The sequence below is a fragment of the Vanacampus margaritifer genome, chromosome 8, assembly GCF_051991255.1.
Source record: "Vanacampus margaritifer isolate UIUO_Vmar chromosome 8, RoL_Vmar_1.0, whole genome shotgun sequence".
NCBI lineage: Eukaryota > Metazoa > Chordata > Actinopteri > Syngnathiformes > Syngnathidae > Vanacampus > Vanacampus margaritifer.
Window position 1 is genome coordinate 21239020 of NC_135439.1, and position 19669 is coordinate 21258688.

Consider the following 19669-nt stretch of genomic DNA (forward strand, 5'->3'; position numbering starts at 1 on the left):
GTGCAACCAGCAGGATTTAAGAATTGAACGAATCTTGTGGGTAAACATACTGAGTGTAATGACTTGCACTGATTTGTTACTTTCTCAGGTTGTATGAGCTCAGATTTTAGCCTGTTTTGCACGAGTGTGAGGTGCGAGAGACTCCCCCGCAAATGGTGCTACTTGCGGGCCTGCGAATGTGGCTGAGTGTGGAGAGGGTGTTGACATTTTAATATTTCATTTTATATTTTAACTGTTTTGAATTTAGTTACAGTTGTGAAGATGTTGATATAACTATGTTAACTCAGTATAGCTTGATGAGTAATGTTTTTGTCCTCTTTGTTATCTTTCGATCTCTTTTCCCAGAAATTAGAAAGTTAATATGTTTCTCTTATTTATCTAAGAAGTCTAGTTTCTGTTCGTCAGAAATCCGGTTTTTGAAAGTTCAAGGACGATCTAGTATACTGGGAGAATGTAATCTGATTTTGTAATTGGAGGGAGGGGGAGGCGTTTTCTAATAAAAGTCCCGTGTCTGAGAGAGACGACACACATTTTGGACAGAAACATGGCTTGGTGAAATTCCTTTGTGTCATCAGAAGCTTCTGATTAAAAAACCTTGCAAGGACCCTCTTCACGAGATCTCAACTCAGATTTATTTGAACACGCAAAAGATTACAAAAACAGGTAATCTAACAAGGGTCATGGCGAACTTTGTGGGCATCAAGTTTTGTCAAAATATGTCATTAATGTGAAACCAGTCCATAGTACAAAAAAGATTTGGGGACTGCCTCAGGGATTGCACCAAGTCGCACTGTAAACTGCACAGTAGGCTACTTCTTAGTAAAAGTAAATAAATAAATAAACATAACTTCAACATGAAAACAGTTCGAATATTGTACCTCATTAAAAAAAATGTAACACAAAGATATGTTTTTGTAGTAATAAGTGGTTACAGTACAAAATGTTGGTAAATAGGCTACAATATAATAATAAAAAAAATCCCCCCAATAACTTGTACTCTGTGACACAGCATCAGGAGCAACTGTATACTGTACATTTAAGGTGCCCCCCCCCCCCCCTAAGGGTGCATTAACTAATTTAACATTTGTATTGTTAATTAATTTACAAGATTAGCAAAGTTACGGAAACTCTTTGGTAGTGTGCTTTTTTTCTCTCAGTCTGAGCACTATGTTCTAAGAAGGAAACTGTTCTGTGTGCACTGAAAGTCCCCCATTCCCCTGCTATGCCAAGTTATCAAAATTGATTGGCTTACTCGGCTATTCTAATAAATGAGGGTAAATATATATATATATATATATATATATATATATAGATAGATAGATAGATAGATAGATAGATAGATAGATAGATAGATAGATAGATAGATAGATAGATAGATAGATAGATAGATATTTATGCTTTGTGTTGTTTTTATTTTTGCCATAAATGCAATTCTCATTCTGTATGTATTATTATTTTTATTTTTTTGTGCGATTTATAAATAACTGTATCAGTATACAAGTACTTCTACTTTGCCCATAGGAGAAAAAAAAGCCTCTGCTGTCTTGTTTTTTTCCCTGTCTTGACTTCTGCACCTCTGACCAAATCCCAGGATCAAGTCATTTACTGAATTCTTCACTCTAAAAAATATGCAAAATAAACTTGGCTACGTGGCCAATATTGTACTCGACTTGGCTTGGATAGCCAAATAAAGTACCCTAAAAGCCTTATTTGACTTCTGCTCTTCCACAGAGTGACAGTGAAATCATCCTGTGTTCCAACAGTCACTGTCACTGGACTGAAATAGTACTGGGAATCCCCTGATCTATTTAGGACAGGGCCCATGTCAACTGATGACACACTACGCTTCCATAATATCATGTTACAAAGATACAGTAAAAATAATAATTTATATTTAACACAAAAAAAGACATTCAGACATTATTGAATAGGGATGTACAGGCGGTGGTACAGCCAACTCCGAACAGCGGATGTCTATCAGGTTTCACATGGTTCTTTAAAAGTATCTTCTTTAAAAGTATCTTGCAACCTCCAAGTATCTTTAAACTGACGTTGCTATTTGATTAGTGTTACAAACAAACAAAACAAAACAGTAATGCACAGTACAGTACATCGTCCCAGTGGCTGGGTTGCTTGTCGTCTCGCTACTCACATTTTCCACTTGGTGGCGCTACCAGAATATAATTCTTGCTATTCCATGACCAAAGAAGAAACTGGCTTTCCTTCTGTGACCATGGCGGCTGTCATGAGAAGCGGATTGGTAACATTGATCAAGGTGAGTGCATAGATGTTTAAAGCTTTTTTTTTTTTTTTGCACAACAGTAAACCCGAATTTTGAAACATGCTACTCAAAGTGTGTTTGCGATCATTAATATCAATATAGTTTATTGCAATTGTACAATACAGATTCGTGCTAACACTTTCCTGTTAGCTACAAACCTCCACTATCTCGTAGTGGCTTTCTAACTCCTTACTGATTTAACGAGTTTTTCTAAAGAAACAAATAAGGACTTTCATCATTAGTTGTTGGTAAATACTTGTAACGGGAAGTGTAGTTGAAAGATTAGGTACGAGTTTAATCATCCAGTTAACCTACGCTAACTTCATTGACCTTTACGACTCTTATCGACTAGAGGTTCCTCAAAAGTATGAACGTGAACTAGAGTAGGCGTCAGCCTTCAGATTGGTTGTGGATGGTTGTCCACTGGCTGATTCCTATTTGCATTTGGTACCAGAGCATGCAATGGAGATGTACCGGACTCAGAACACCAACCTTAACATCACATCACACTTTTACTGAAACTGTAGTGGAAGAGCATTTCATTGTTCTGCCTGTCACACTAAGTTGCTCGATTAAAACAGCAACAAATCAAACAAAAGCTTGATATCATCCCGTCCTGACTCCTCACTGTGTTCTTTTTTTCTGTCTTCAGGGTCTGAGTGGCCCTCAGTGGCAGCAGCTTGTCTGTCGACCCTTGAGCATATCTGCTGGTCGCTTTGGTACCGAAGCGCCACCTGCTCGTGCCGATGCAACCTTTAAGGTCACGATGGTTCCAGGAGATGGTGTTGGACCTGAGCTGATGTCTGCTGTCAAGGATGTGTTCAAGGTTCTTTCCCTATTGACACAAATGTATCAGAATCGGTAGATAGGCAGTGAACTTTTGATATATGATATACAGGATCCTCTATACATCCCACCTACTCACAATTTATTCCATTGTTCACTGTGCTTGGTTGTTTTCAGGTCATGTTTTATGTAATGCATGTAAAAATGCATGTATGGTAAAGAAATTGTCTAATTAGCATTATCCAGTCTAATTAGTTAAATCTACCAAAATGTAGTTGTTAAAAAAGCTTTGTAAAAAAGTTATTTCTAATCTTTTCTGCTTGCTTTCAGGCCTTTAAATTCATATGTTGGACTTCTTTAAAGTTGTCTTTTTATCCTATTTTGTGATTAAAATAATAAATTTTATTGCTACATTTTGTTTTACTTAATCCTTGAAAGTAAAACCAATTGTAAATTGTTCCTCTACTGCCCGCTGTGCTAACACTTTTCTCCTATTTGTCCCACCACAGGCAGGAGACGTCCCTGTGGAATTTGAGGAGTTTCATTTGAGTGAAGTACAGAACATGGCCAGCGAGGAGAAGCTGGAGCAAGTGTTGACCTCTATGAAGAGCAACAGAGTAGCAATTAAAGGTATTTCACCTTACCCATTGATTAGTCTAGACTAGAGTGAAATTAGGTTATGAAGGATGAAAAAGATCTTGCATGTTTTTGATCATTCAGGAAAGATCCACACACCCATGGAGTTCAAAGGGGAGTTGGCTTCATATGAGATGAAACTGAGGTACAAGTTAGATAATATTTGCTTGATGGTCTGGGTCCGATGTGCCACCGATGGGCCTTTACATGTTTTAATTCAATTGTGTCTCCATTCAAAAATACAATTTGTGTTTTTTCATCAGACGGAAACTGGACCTGTTTGCCAATGTAGTTCATGTAAATAGCTTGCCGGGCTACACCACGCGCCACAACAATCTGGACCTGGTGATCATCCGAGAACAGACAGAGGGGGAGTACAGCTCCTTGGAGCATGAGGTAAACATGACGGCTCCTTAGGCTGAATGGAGGCACTATGACAGCTGACAGGAAATACCTGCTACAGTTGAAAAATCACATCATGTGAGTTCGCACTAGGAAGCTACAATTTCTTCCGTGCACCTTCTATAAAAAAAATGAAGTCAAGGGGCACCAGCATGGTGCCTGTGGTCACCAGGTAAGCTCATCACATGAGTAGACTGTGAGACTGTTGTAAAAGTGTCTTACCTAGTGATGAGATGGTCACTTTTTGTGTGTGTGTTGCGAACCTAAAAAAATATGTAGTGCCACTTATTGGTTAGATTTTTTTTTTATTTTTAGGTCACATTTGCACATTAGTATGACTAGGTAGTTTTATACAAGTAATTTTCTTGCCTTGCAGAGTGTGACAGGTGTGATTGAATGTCTGAAAATCATCACCAGAGTGAAATCAAGGCGCATCGCCAAGTTTGCCTTTGATTATGCCACCAAGAAGGGGCGAAGCAAGGTCACGGCTGTTCACAAGGCCAACATCATGTGAGAAAGCTTCTGTTGTACATATTTGAAAGTTAACCATATCTTTCTACTCATAATTCAAATGATCTAATTTGTGTCATAAGAACCCTTGCCCAATCTCTGTGTCCTATTAAAGGAAATTAGGTGATGGCCTTTTTCTGCAGAGCTGTGCGGAAGTGGCGCAGCTGTATCCAAAAATCAAATATGACAATATAATCATCGATAACTGTTGCATGCAGGTAAATATAAATTTTCTTCCCCAAAAATGTATTAATGGTTTGAATGTGCTTACACTGGTGTCCCGTTAGTGGTTTAAATTCCTGAATGCTAGATAGATATTTGTAACATATATACCAAGCAAACTGTATAACAGTTTAGCATTTGACAGATTACTTGTTAGATGAAACTTGACTTCCTAGATTTCTGTATTTTTCTATTAGAATTTAGTTTTCCTCGACTTTGTATAAGAATTTTTTTGGGACATTAATATGCTTGTTAGAATTTTTTTATTTTTTTATTTTTTATTGCATGCACACATCTCTTGGGGTTTAAAAAACAAATTTATGTTGGGCACTATGTGAATGAAACTGCATTAACATTTATCTTGTCTGTTATTAGTACATTAGAGTTGATTTTAATGTGACAAAGTTAGATGATTGTTTTAATATCCCTTGCACCTTTCGCTGAAGTATCAAAACCCTATGGTGCTATAAATACTGGTACTTCTGGTATGTTCTTCAAATCTCTTGCAAAAAAAAAGTATTTAATTTAACCTTATTAACCCATTATGTAGTACAAAAAGATGTATGGATTACATTATGTTTCTTAGTTTAGGTTTATCAACTAAATATTCTGATCTGTTAAATATTTCAATTAAATTTTTTTATTTCATTCTAAAAAAATGAAACGAAAGGGGACAGAAATAAAACTTATAACTGCCCCTGATCAACACAAAATAAATGACACCAACTAGTCTTGTTTTTGTTCATTCACATTAATTATTCTTTGTTGATTCTTCTTTTTCTTTGTTGTTGCATTGCTTCCCCTACTGCAGTTGGTGCAGAACCCATACCAGTTTGATGTGCTGGTAATGCCTAACTTATATGGAAACATTATTGATAACCTGGCAGCAGGACTGGTAGGCGGCGCCGGCGTTGTTCCCGGCGAAAGCTACAGTGCAGAATATGCAGTATTTGAGACGGTATCTTTCTATTCTCCATTTCTGCTGTTAGCTTCAAATGTTGTTGCCGATTTTAATCAATCACACACTGGTCCTTTGTTGTATGTGTTGACCAGTTATTCCTGTCTGACACTTTTTATGAAAGGCACCCTGAATAATTTTCTTATCTCTTGTGTTCTCTTGTAGGGGGCGCGCCATCCCTTTGCTCAAGCAGTAGGCAGGAACATTGCCAACCCCACAGCCATGCTGCTGAGTTCTGCTAACATGCTGCGGCACCTCAAGTAAGCCAACTTAGTAGGAATAAGTTTGCTCCCCATCAGAGTTCACCTTATGGCAGCATATCCCAATAAGATTTGTGATTGTTGGGTGAAAATATTCATTGATTTGAAAAGTATTTGCACTCTTCACTGAGTTCTTCATTATACCATTCTGGCTGTAATCAAGACTAGGTGTACTGTGACAAGTGGAATTCAACTTAGTTGTTTTGTTTTTAAACTGTCATTTATGAACTGCATTTTGAATTTACTTGGGTTGTTTTTGTGAAATAGTCAAATTTGCTTGATGGTCTGGGTCCGATGTGCCACCAAATGGACCCAATGCTGCCTCAAGTCTGTGTCCATCCTGTGCACCTGTACATGTATCGTCATCCTGTTATCGTTACCTTTCTGTTGCAGTCTGGAATACCACTCACAAATGGTGTCAGATGCTGTCAAAAGGGTCATCAAACAGGGGAAGGTGAGTACTGTGCACAAGCTTCTTTCTACCTCTTGCATGCCCACTGCTCCGTGCAACATCAGTGTGGCAACACAAACTGTGTGTGCAATGCATTGACACAACTGATACCACTAACGTGCTTCACACTAAAAAAATTAAAAATAAAATAATACACTGTGTGTGAAAATTTAAATCCTGCCTAACAAGCTGACACCCCTGGTCATTGGTTACAGTATGTGGCTTAACAACTGAACTTGTGTTCAACATTCTTGCTGTCTCCGTTGGAACTTACTGACCCACAAAACTTTCTTCAAATATTGGGGGATCTTGGATTCACTGTTTCTACTTCGGTCATTCTCTTCTTGGAGTGGCTCAGACTGGCCTGTGCCACAACATTTCTAACATTCATGAATGGCTCAACTTTTGCTCACCTGATGGCATCTTTGAAATGTTCGGGTTTTCTTAAGGAGTTGGCACAAAGGCATTTGACAGTCTTGCTTATCTCAGACATGGAATGACAACACTTTCAGTGTAATCCTCAACTGCTAGTGATGTTTGTCCAATGCTCCTTGATAACTGCATGGAACCAACTTGGCTATGCTTGCTAATGACACTTTTCTGTTGGCTTAAGTAGGAAGTACCAGGTACTATTTCCTGTACTTTGCTCAGTTCAATGTGACAATCAGTCCATGGCTCAGGCCTTTTGCTGACTCTGACTGGAAAGGGGAATCAGGCTTGTTAGCGTCTGATATGTTCAATGCAACCTGGTTTTCATAGTTTCCTGCAGTACTATGTTAAAATGGAAAAGCAGTTGCTCCGAGTTGAGCTTCACAAAGCTATAATCAAAGCTGGCAACTGCAGGAACCCACCATAACATGCCATTCCCCTTCTGTTTTACACCCACCCCCTCCTTAATCCTGTTTCCCTATGTGTATGTGTGTGTCTGCATGTCCCAGGTACGGACACGAGACCTTGGCGGTTACTGTACCACAGGAGACTTTGTGCGTGCCGTTTTGGATAACCTGCGATACCGACCTATTTAGATATGTTCTCCCATATACGTTCACTTCTCCGTGATGTTTCTTTTAATATGGACTTTGATATGTCATGAAATGGTTATTTGGTGTTTGTGTCCCTGACATGACAGTTAGAAAGATTTTATACTACTCGGTTTACTAATCCTACAAATGTGTTACTAGAATGCAATGGTCATGGGGTTGCTGCTTAACCATGTATACGCTCATGGAATTGTCATTTAACAAATTAATAGTTGGACTGCTATTCTCCACAAACACTGTTCATCACTTTGGCCCGAACTCTGAATGTTCTTTGAATTTTCACATTGCTGAAATTCATTTTTGCACGGTTTCTCAAGTTCACAGCAAGCAGTCCACCCATTCAGTGTGAGATGTTTCTATCATTTTTATTTTTGCTATAAATTACTGTCTGAGAATCTTAATGGTTATTTCTGTAATTTATTAAAAAGTCTAACCTGTACAATTTGGTAAAGCAAATAAAGACAATTAAAGACACACATCCTTTTGGGTTAGTCAGCTCTTCCTGTTTCATATAAACATGTAAAGCACAGGTGTCAAAGTCTGGTCCCCGAGTACCCAATTCCTGCACGTTTCAGATGTTTCTCTTTTTCAACACACCCGATTCAAATGATCAATATTTTTATTGGGCTCCTGCAGAGCTTGCTGATCATTTCAATCAGGTGTGTTAAAGGAGGGAGACATCTAAAATTTGCAGGGCTTCTGCCGTCAACGCCCGGAGTTAGACACTTGTAATGTAAAGCATTAATTAATCATCTGATTGTATGTCCAGATACGTCAATTAAGAGTGGAGCAGACAATCTCCACTTTAGTAAATATACTCGTTTATCAGCTGTATTGTTTCGAGCCTGCTGAAAACTGCATGAGTAACATCTACATCAATGGAACCAATTTTATTTTACAAGAAAGGTTGTTAGGGCCATTTTTTTTATTTATATGCAAACATAATTTAGTTAATAATTGTACATCAAATTCAGACAAATGGGTTCTCATATATTTTGTTGGATCCTGATTGTGGTAGATTTTTAATACAGGCAATTAATTGTATTGCTAAACAGTACAAAAATGCTGAATGTATCAGCACTACCATAAATATATTTTATAATCTTGTACATGATTACAATGGAACATACTAAACTGAAAAGCATTTCACAACTTGAACTGTGTTCTGTAGTGTTTTTAAATGCTCTCTAGCATGCTGGTCTTCATACCGCGTGTAGACATGTGCTGCTGCAGCTGTGCATACATACAGTAACAGTAACACACTGTCCTTATGTTTGCGACAGGTGCGCACTGGAGACCTGGGGGGTTATGCCACGAGCGACGAGTTCACCCGAGCTGTCATCGCTAACCTGTCTGCCTAATCATTCAATCATTTGCGACTGTCAGCTGGAAAGACTGACACAGGCTTATTCATTTGCTTTCTGTGGACCTCATCTCTCCACCGGAGCTGCTCACAGTTAACACCATTATCACTGACAAGACATTGAAACGCACTACTGAAATATCTAAAAAGGTTTTATTTTGAGAATGAAGTATTTTAGACTTTTCTTGCAGTCATTCCTAATTGAATGTCCCAGTTGTGGACAGCAGTAGTAAATGTCCTTAAACATTTCAGATTATTTATTACCTCAACTATTAAGTTATAGTGCCTCTTTATTCATGGTGAGATATGAAGAATAAAATAGGTGACATATGACAAACTGTGTCAGAATCCTTTTGTATTTACTGTTAGAAGCACACACCCGTTTACAGCATGAGGAATTCGAGGACCTCAATGCTTGCCTAAGTGCACGTCGTGTACATCAAATGAAATGGAAATCAGAATATGAGAGATTGAAAATGATCGACAAAGAATAAACTGGATCAGGAGGCAGGAGTTATAAACTTGTTTTTTGTAATGGGCCACGCGCTCGTTAAGGTTTCTTCTACTATAACTGAACCCAAATAAATGTATGATCGCCTCATTTACAATATTGATGAATAACAAATTTTGAAATCAGACTGTTCAAATATTAATTTATTTTAAAATGAATTATTGTAAACAAAGAAACATGAAGTCGATGCACATAATTTGCTTTTGCGGGTCACAAAATTATGTGGCGTGCAGGTTCCCTTTTACGTAATTTCTTACGTCATGTCACCCGCGGAAGTTGGAAAAAATGAACCTAGAGCAGAAGCTGTTTTCAAATGGAGTAATAAAATAAAGTAAAAAATAAAAAAACTGCAAGAAAATAAAACAAATGGGCCTACTCAAGTAAAGTACCACCACTGCGAGCATGGTCAGCACTGAGCTCAGGGGGTTCACTTTGTTGCTTTGCTGTCTTGACTGGCTTCGTGGACGCAGATGACCTCGTAGCAAGGTCCCCGCTCCTCAGGGCGCCATATGTGCTACAATACCTCCACGGGCCAGCGAGTGTCACTGTTGACTACAGCCCAGCAGACGGAGAGGAGACAGGAGGGCCTGGTTTGGGAGAACGCCGCTGGTTTCCCATTCTTCCTTATACACAGACACACAACATGGCGGTCTAGAATGGTCGGCTGAAACACCCGAGCGGACTAACAGTGGGATTAAACCCCCCAAATATGACCGCAAAATACGATTTGAAGCGGCGCTAAGTGAGAGCGGATTGAGGATTTTTATCCGGGGTGCGACGCGTTTTCTTGGATTTAGCACGTAAACTGACAGCGAAGTGTTGGCGGCGTGTCCCAAATCTCGCCTCCCTCCTTTGATATCACCAGGTCCCCCACCCCGCTCTCACTCTCGGCTCCAGGGGTGTGGAGACAGGGGCCGGGGCCGACAGCGTGGACAAGCAAGCAGGCCCACATTCCTACTTTCCTTGGCCTTTTCCCCTTCAGAGCTTCCTCTGGGCGTTACTGGAGTCTTGGTGAGTTTTGTTGTTTGGGTTGTTCAAGACAGAATCACACATGTTCCAATGGCGGTACCATCATGTTTTCTCTTGCTTTTTGTCACCCTTTTAGCGTTTGCTTTTACCTCCGCTTTTTGCTGTCGCACCCTACTTTCTAACTTTAACACAGGGGAGACTTCCCATGTTTATGTTTGGAAAAATCCAGAGCCCTTCAGCTGTACAACCTCTTTGTTACTACTCGACGAGTAGCTCGGAGGCAGGGAGGGAAACATTATGAGTGAAGGGTGGGGGGGGGGGAGATCCACAGATGATTTTAGAACCAGAAGTGATTTGTCGTGCCGAAACAATCACAGCGGCGAGTTCTGGCTGGGAACGCCACTTTATTGATCACCACTATGTTTATTTGCATGTTTGGAGAGGGTGCGAATGACGATAGTTGAGTGGAAGCATCGCCCACGAGCCACAACAGGAATAAGGTCACCCCAACATTAGCGTATTAGCTCTGTCAACTCACAGCGGACCAGAATTCCCCTTCAGGACCTCTTACGAAGTCTTCCCCTTCCCTCCGTCTTTTCAGGATGACTTTTATCCCAACAGTGTACAGTGCTCACTATTTAAAAGTTTATGCCACTAGGATTCTACTTGCTCGTAAGTGTTCTTCAAACTTACTAGAGCAAATGTAAGCTATAAGACCATCTTTTGAGTGCTGTCAAGTCTTGTCAAAAGTGAGGCAGGATTGAGGATACATGAAAAAGCCTGGACTGTAACAACTGACAAACGCCCTTTGCTTATGTCTACTGAACTTGACTCATCACATCTGGATAAATTCTCCGAGAAGCAGCTCATATCCTCCATACTTCACTGTGTTTTATGCTAAATCCCATCATTTCGACCAACTCTGAACAACTCTCTTCACTAGAGATGTGAACTAGAGAAGCTTTTTCAGAGTATGTACTTTTACTGAACAATTTTTGTGTCTGTGACATGCCATCAATATTAAGGTTAAGGTCAAAATTTTGGTTTCTGAAAGATTTGGAATAACACGTTTACATACCACTACGCTACATCAGCTGTCACCAACCTTTTTGAAGCTGAGAGGTACTTCTTGGGTACTTAGTAATGTGAAGGCCTACCAGTTTGATACGCACTTATGAAATAATAAATTTGCTCAAATTACTTTTAACGATTAGGGCCTGAATGATTTTATTGGCCAATATTAGCTATTTTAAAGTGGTCTAAAATTGGCCCAAAGAAATCAGCCATTAAACACACACACACACACATTAACATATTACAGCATAAGACAAAGCAAACAATGTTCAAACATCCCTATGCTCTATTGTAAAATTAAACAAATACAAAAGTACAAAGTATTGTAAAATAGTCGAATAGTCTGGCTGTTATTCACATCTTTATTGTTGTAAGCTTTAAGGGAGCAAAAATATAAGTTATTTTATTCATTATATATTTTCTTAATTAAACATCAGATAAATTGGGTATCTGAATTTTATTCTGCCAAATATTGGAATCAGCACAGGCAAAAAAATAATAATAATCCAACCAGGTGAGCCCTAGTTATGTTATTATTGGAAATTAATGATATTCAACTGTGACCATGTAAATGATTTCTCATAATAAGTGGAAACTATCGTATCAATGTATAACATTTTATTTCTATAGTTATCTGCCAGTATTCACATCACTAAAACAACATTCCTCGGAAATCACAATTGTCCTATCATTGGTGAGCTCTTTTCCGAACAGGCCCGCAGGCTACTCATTTGATCCTTGGCCCGTGGGCACCACGTTTGTCACCCCTGCGCTACTACATGATAATTTGTAAACGTCTGTGAAATGCAAAACCCAAGCTGTTATTCTTCCCTAAACGGCCTATAATGACACCCCCCATCTCATTTGTTAGGCTCGAGCATGTTCACCTGCATCACAATTCCGTATGCGGAACCATCTGTGTGCATGTTATGGTGCTTCATTGTGTTATCGGATGTGTGCCAGCATCATCTCCCTTCTGCTGTCCTTACTGTTTTCAAGCTATTTATAGAAAATGTGTGTTATTTCTGTCTTGTGCATATCCAGTGACCCTCACACCATACTTTTTACTGTTGGCCTAGTTTGTGGATACACTACAGTATTGAATGGACACTTAAAGTATATATTGGCACGGCGTCAGGAATTTACTTTTTGGGTGGGACAAGAACTGTATTTTTGTTTCCACCTGTAAGCGTACAGATTTTTCCATGGAGGGGCACTGTGCTTCAGCAGGAAATTAAAATAATGCCCTTGCTTGTCAGCACAATCCATGCATAAGTATAGTACAGTCATATGGCTAAATTTGTTATTAAATTGTAAATTAGGTAGATTTCAGTGTACAATGTAATTAAATACTTAGTGGATGTTGTTTTACCTTATTTAATACCATTGTTGAAAGCTAAGACTAAGAGGAACACAAGTTATTTTATTGTGTAAAAGTCATTAATATATACATTTAACCTGAAGAGATGTTGGTTGCACTTTATTGTTTTAAATTCATATTTTATTTGTTGGAAAAACAACAGTAGAAATAGTAAGCAAACCAATTGTATATTCAACGAGAAGAAATGTTGGTTTAACTTTTTTTATGCTTAAAAACAGTAGCAGAAGTAGCAGGTAAGCCTACTGCTAAAATGTAATGTTGGTTACACTTTATTTATATTATTTTATTTATTTATTTTTAATATTGAAAATTAGAACAGAAAAGGCCAACCTAATTCAATCCGAAGTGTTGGTTGCACTTGCACAAGTTAATTCTATCCACAATTTCTTTTTCCAAACCTGATTCCCTTACAAGAAACAACAGAAATCAAGCAACCTTCACCTGTATTGTCCTGTATCCAAGTATTTATGTCACACTGGTTGAATTTTTGGCTAAAAGTTACTGAATCGATTTCAAGCCACAAATTTCAGATTTCAAGCCAGTCATTCTAAATGAGCTAATGTCATCCTTGAATTTATTGTCAAACACAAATAGGAATCAAATCACAGTTAAAACAAATGGTTTTAAATTAGGGTTGGTCCCTAATGACCGTGCTTTCTGAAGCTATGTACCAATGTGGGTGGGGTGTGGCAGAAGTGGCAATTAAGGGATTTCTAGTACAACTATATAGAACTCGGTTATTTCTGCAGAATACCTAACAATATGATGACAGTATGTAAATGCCTCTCTTTGTCATATGTGAACTAAAATAGTTCCCCTTTTGAGTTGTCAAATCACATTTGGGGATTTCACAATAGAGAACAAACTGTGGTTATATTTAAAACAGTTTGAAGTAAAATGAATCTGAAGCGCCTGTCAGTGAAGAGGCTTTCTGTGTACCAGCCAAAAAATGAGAGCATTACCATAAGTGGATTTGGGTAATATACTGTCATCATACTGCCATGTTGTCATGTCTAAGATGCCTGTTCATCTTGCACAGGCCTCTTATCTTTTGAGAGGAAAAGGAGGAGACAAGTGTGGTGGGGTCGTCTGATATGCGCATTTGCAGTTTGGTTCCCATTGTTAAAGAGCTCCAATGAACACAGCTTGAATTATTTTTGTACTTTTTATTTTATAATAGGAAGCACAAATAGAATTGTGCTTTTAACACCTTCGCAAATGGTATTCATCGCTTTAATGTGAGTGTTTTGTGGTCTGAAATGAATATTGTGCTTATGATAAACTTGAAAGAGCTGAATACATTTAGGGTTGTTACAGCCAGCTGGAATAGGATGACATGATGCAATATGTGGTGATAACGCATATTCCCTCATTATTTTTGTTGTACCAGTAAATAGACTGGAGTAGTGGTGTCGACACTACTGTACTACTAATACATTTGTTCATATGCAGTAGAGCTTTTCTAGTATTGAAATATACAAGTAATCTATTTCAATCTAAAATACACATTGGTGAATAAAGATAATTCTAAAATAGTTTCTATCGCTGTGTCAAGGTCCGATTTATGAACCTTCAAGTAACTGTTTAAAAAAAAAAAACAACTACAGTTTGCTCTTGCTGTGGTTCTGAACTGCAGGGGTGGATCTAGTCTAGTGGGATGCAGGGCTGGGGCCACCCCAAATTCCTGAAAGTCCTCAACTATCTATCACCTTTAACAGAAACCTGTTATGTAGCAGTTTTCTTTTTAAAATAACTAAAAAATATAAACAATATATATTATTATATTACTTGCTTGAGTGATTTCACTGTGCTTGATAAATTAAATACATTGCATTTAGATATCACTATTTTGAGATAGTAGGCACGACATTTTGGCCTTTACATTGATTGTATTTGCAGAAAAATGGGTACCTGGATTTTGTCAGTAAAACGGTATTAGTATGCCCACTTCTACGTGATCTGTTCCAATTTCCGATCACAAATAATCAACCAGCATGCAATTTAAGATCGTATGGCCCACTCATCTTGTGGACATGTTCATTTTACAGTAAAATCACACTAGGAGCAAATTCATTTAAATTCGATCATCTTAACTTTAATTTAAAATGAAGCTACTCAAATCAGTTTTTCTGCTTATTGCTGTCCCGCTTCTCTTTTTTATCAGTAGCATAAATAGTTAATAGCAGCTCATCAAGAGTAGTCAGTATTAAAAACATTGACAAAATTATGCTGGGACCAGGGTTATTATAGTTTTGGAATTTTTCATTTTAGTTAGTTTTTATTTAGTTTTGGTTTTGAAATTTAGTTAGTTTTAATTTGTTTTTAAGGTGGTTCTGATAGTTTTTATTAATTTTAATTATTTCATAAATGCTTAGTTTTAGTTAGTTTCAGTATTAGTTTTAGTTTAAAAAAAGTGTCTTACTTGTGCGCAATATTTAAAAAAAACTCCATGGGAGCAACGTCATCTGAAGGTGCTTTTCTATTGGCTACTGCTAGATGACGTCACTTTTGTGTGACACACTTTCAAATGTCCTTTTTCCGTTTAATATAAAAATTAATCTACTTAAAATCACATTTAAAATCATCCCCAAAGGCATGCACTAAATTTATTACCAAAGACTAAAACAAAGGACATTTTTGCTATAATTATAGTTAGTTTTAGTTAGTTTTGTCAACATAAAATGTAGTTTCAGTTAGTTTCCATAAAAAAAAAAAAAACATTTTAGTTTTTTTAAACTTTGTTAACAAAATTGTCTTGTTGTGTTTTGAATTTTAGTTTTTGTTTTTTTGTTAGTTTTAGTTAACTAAAATAACCTTGGCCTGGGACTCAACAGTATTAGTTAAAATTCAGACTGAAGTGATGCAAACCAATTAGGCCTATCATCTGCATTCATATAGTCATTTAGCCACACGCAACGCTTAAGCATTGCCGTGGCTTCTGTGGGGAGGCTTTTCTTTGCACCTCCACATCCTTTCTACGTTGTATGTGGTAATATTGCTCCTCAAATGCTCACATGAAGTAGACATTGAGCAAAGCCACTCACTCACTCATTACTTTAACTTACTTGAGTGAATTTTATGATCCCCTGGAGCCCGATTCAAGCGAATAATAAATTTAGGCTTCATAACAGACAAAACAGGCCACCCATGTTGGTGAAATTAGCCCAAATAACAGTCTTGTGCTTATACTTGCCTCCCAAGCAAGCCACCAGCTGATGAATGAAGCCAGCAAGAACACAAACCACACCAGCATGGAGTTGTATCCCTCAGCCAAGGAAGTCCAGAGGATTGCGGCTGTTGTATGTGGCACCGGGGACATATAATCTGTGGTCTGTTTCAAAGAAAGAGTCCGAGCGGCCCTGAGTTAGGCTGACTTCTGCCTCCTGTGAAGAGAGGCATTCACATTATTCCTGCTGGCCCAGACCCCCCCCCCTTCTCTCAAGACATAGAAAGTGTAGTATTAATATGCAATGAATGGACAGAGACAGGCCAGCATTTTCTTATTCTCCAACCACTAGTTGAGCAGAATGCCTTGCAAAAAGCTAGAGGAAAGGATTTTGCTGCTTGGAGGTGGAGGCTAATGTACACTTGAGCACAAGCCTTTGTAACTATCTGGTCTCCAGCTGGCTATGTCACAGCCTCTAGCAATTATAAATGAGGTTTGTTAATTGTATTACATCAATATTGACAGCGTTGAATTCATCCCTGTAGATGTCGTATAGCAGTGGTCCAAAACAACCGGTGCGTAGCCCCGTACCAGTCAGCGCACCATTTGGTATCAGGTTGCACAGAGAGAGACAGACAATGTTTTGGGTTTTTCCCCCCCTGGATTTTATTTATTTATTCATTCATTCATTCATTCATTCATTCATTTATTCATTAATTTATTCATCCATTCACTTACTTATTTATTTTTACAGCACCAAACCCACTACAGTTCCCATAAGGTTTATTCACTTGAGCTACTTGAAAATTCCTTCAAGAAAAGGTTAATAAAGGATAGGCTAATAAAACGCTGGAGGAACCACTGAGATAAAAAGAAAAAGAGAAGTGATAGTTTCAGTAGGGCTCACTTACTCTGAAAGTCAAATCATCGCATGTAAGAGCCAGTTTTTCTGCCAACGACTCCAAAACTACTATTTTCAACAGTGTACAAATTCTGGACGGTGAATTCAGACGTATGTTGGTATTACGTAACGTGGTTTGAGTGTTTGTACCATACACTTGATTTGGATGAACTTTGGCACTTATATGATAGGTCTATGTGTAAAAATGATGTCAACACTAAAATTCACCCCTAGGGATAACTCAGTAGAGATGTAATGTGTTTTATATGACTACATTTCTCACATTTTGTACTGCCCACTTTTTGGGCGTGGTCTGCCTTTGCCCTCCATCTCACCCTGTCAGCGTAATGCTTCCTGGCTTGTTTTGTCACGTTCTATTGTCACCTAGTGTCTGAAAATAGTGACCAAACATCACCAAAATAATCATATGCACATTCCTACTCTTTTCCATCTCAACCTCTGAAATATAAAAGCGATTGGCGCATTAATTTTGATTTTAATGACATAATGTGAGCTCCTATGAGGAAGAAAAACACTCTCCTCCACAAAATCGAAAATATTGTGCTGATTATTGTTGTTGTTTTTTATTTTACAGGTTGGCGCGTGGACAAGAGTAGGAATGTGCGTATACATTTTGGTGGCGATTATTCTCAGTTTTTAGACATTTAGCGACGCTAAAGTTTTGTTAGACTCCCTGCAGGCAGGCAGCTAGCTGCCCTGGCTAAAAATAAACACACAGCTATTGAGTCAGCAAGTAATATTCGGGCGCTAAACAGACAAGGTTTACAGGATGAAAACCGCTTCTTACCGTTCAGACATGGGGCTCCATTTGTTCGCCTCCGGTCAGGCAGGTGCAGGTCTACCCCCTGGAGATGGGCTAGGGGAGAAAAAGTAAGTCAAGATAGCACAATTTGATATTTAAATATAATGACCTGTGAATAATTCAGCTTAAGAAAAGCGTCTCAGAACGCATTCGTTGTGTTTATAGCTTGGGGATTTATCACTGAAAGCAACAGCATGGATGGAAGCTGTTCTTTTCCCCAAAAAAAATTGTAAGTCAGACATGGACAGGGTAATCCTTTGATGTTTAGTTGAAGTGGACGTAAGTAGACATGTCAACTTATATGTTGGTGCCGATTGAGAGCCGTTTTTGGAACTTATTAGCAATGTATGCCTTTCACCTTCATATGTAGTAAACACTTTGTTGGGGGCCATGCATGCATGTTCGTACAATGACAATCCTGCTCTTGCCGGCCCGAAGAGGTAAGCGATTGTCTTTGTTATTTTTTATTTTTGGCCGTTTGGCACTACCCCGACTGCCGGACGACAATAATGAATACAGTGGAAAAATTATCAAATGGCTTTGCCACTGTTGTTCGGACCTACCTGTCTTGCTTACCGCCTGATTATAATTTTTTTCTTCCTTTCATGCAGCTGTGACATGTATAAACATTTACCTGTAGGGCCTTTTCTGAATTATGGAAATAGGTTTATAAGCAGGAAGGATGTAATTTTTTAAAGAATTGAGGTATAACGGGTTTTGTTGGTTGTGCCCAAGAATTTCAGAGTAGAATTGCGATCAATACACACACAAAAAAAAGTAATAAAAATGTGCCCCCAACAACTATCAAAGACGTAAGACAAACAGATATGGCAGACTGGGCATATGGTGGTAAAGGGAAGGATAGCTTATTGAAACTGGAGAATGTCAGTGTCAGGTGCGTTGGACGATGTTTTTGATGGGGAGAGTTTTTTTTTTACCTCTGGATCAGGTCTTCTCTTTCCCCCGTCTTTTTCAGCCCTTCAACTGAACATTAGTATGTTCTTTGACGTCTATACCAGTGAATTTGGCACCAGGGATGTCATTCTCAGACAGAATTAGTAGATTTAGCGCAGTAGACATTGCGCTAGTAGACTGTTAACATGCATCTAGCATGACTGGCCGGCCGAGTTTGACCCCTTCGCTAGACTCATGAATAGTAATTAAGTGTGGTGACGTATATCTTGTGGGGTACCCCATTGTCCAATCAAAGCACTGACTCCGACCATGAAATGAGAAGAGGGGGTGTGGCTATATTGGAATTCTGAAGGGGTGGATTTAGTTAGTTAGTTACTGATTTTGTGTAAAACAAATGATGAAATTGAGTTCCCATGCTAATATCATTTTGCTGATTTAAAAAAAAATAAATTCATAGGAGTTTGAGTGAAAAATGTGCCATACTGATTGGATGATTCCTTTAAGTTATGGTTTTCCACAACACTGTATGGTAGAAGTTCCTTGCATATTAATGTGGCCAGAGACTCTGTTGTGTATTCTGTGTGTGAACAGAGATTGGCGGCAGTTTGTAGGCAAATTTACAGGAGAATCTAATTTGACCCTAAGCATTAGTTAAAAGCAGAAAGCGTTCCCTTCAGACTGCTGCTGCTGCCTCTTGCCTTTTTTGCCATTTGCCAATCTGTTATTGTTTCGTCCATTGCGGCTTCCATCTATGGAACTGAATCATACGCAAAGCACACCTCACTGGCCAGGAGGTGAATTGATTTGTAGGATTTGCCGAATCAATATATTGAATTGCATATTGTGTAGGCTAGCAAACTGAAATATTTACTGTATTTCTGTTATCATTTTAAATGGTAAAAGGTCTTACCAATTCTTTCCTCAGCTATTGATTGCTGCCAAAAATATATACAGTACATTATTAATTTCTGAATGATATGCCAAAGTCCACTGAAATTACACATTTTGGGAGAGTTGGTT

The 19669-nt window shown here is 38.4% G+C and overlaps 2 protein-coding genes across 3 annotated transcripts in view; both read left to right on the top strand.

Annotated features, from left to right (window-relative positions):
* Nucleotides 1-2179: 2179 nt before the first annotated feature.
* idh3b (isocitrate dehydrogenase (NAD(+)) 3 non-catalytic subunit beta) lies at nt 2180-9246 on the top strand. Of its 2 annotated transcripts, none has more exons than XM_077572289.1 (11): nt 2180-2275; nt 2934-3107; nt 3577-3697; nt 3788-3848; nt 3967-4099; nt 4482-4615; nt 4731-4833; nt 5649-5795; nt 5961-6055; nt 6449-6509; nt 8830-9246. In XM_077572289.1, exons 1-11 carry the CDS (start codon nt 2198-2200, stop codon nt 8905-8907), a joined length of 1185 nt encoding a protein of 394 aa, XP_077428415.1. In that variant the 5' UTR covers nt 2180-2197; the 3' UTR covers nt 8908-9246. The 2 variants fall into 2 exon arrangements, with proteins under 2 accessions (XP_077428415.1, XP_077428413.1); XM_077572287.1 differs by lacking the exon at nt 8830-9246 and adding an exon at nt 7445-8022.
* A 642-nt stretch (nt 9247-9888) lies between these two features.
* ptpra (protein tyrosine phosphatase receptor type A) overlaps nt 9889-19669 on the top strand; it is a 33042-nt gene continuing 23261 nt past the window's right edge. Inside the window, exon 1 of the mRNA XM_077572950.1 lies at nt 9889-10431. The gene's annotated coding sequence lies outside the window, so the exon portion shown is untranslated. The remainder of the gene's footprint in view (nt 10432-19669) is intronic.

Excerpts from the sequence above, each read along its gene's own strand:
- idh3b (XM_077572287.1), top strand. The coding sequence starts at position 2,198 with ATGACCAAAGAAGAAACTGGCTTTCCTTCTGTGACCATGGCGGCTGTC. Across the intron at positions 4,616-4,730 it reads GTTCACAAGGCCAACATCAT|GAAATTAGGTGATGGCCTTT; the intron begins GTGAGAAAGCTT and ends GTCCTATTAAAG. Across the intron at positions 4,834-5,648 it reads TCGATAACTGTTGCATGCAG|TTGGTGCAGAACCCATACCA; the intron begins GTAAATATAAAT and ends CCCCTACTGCAG.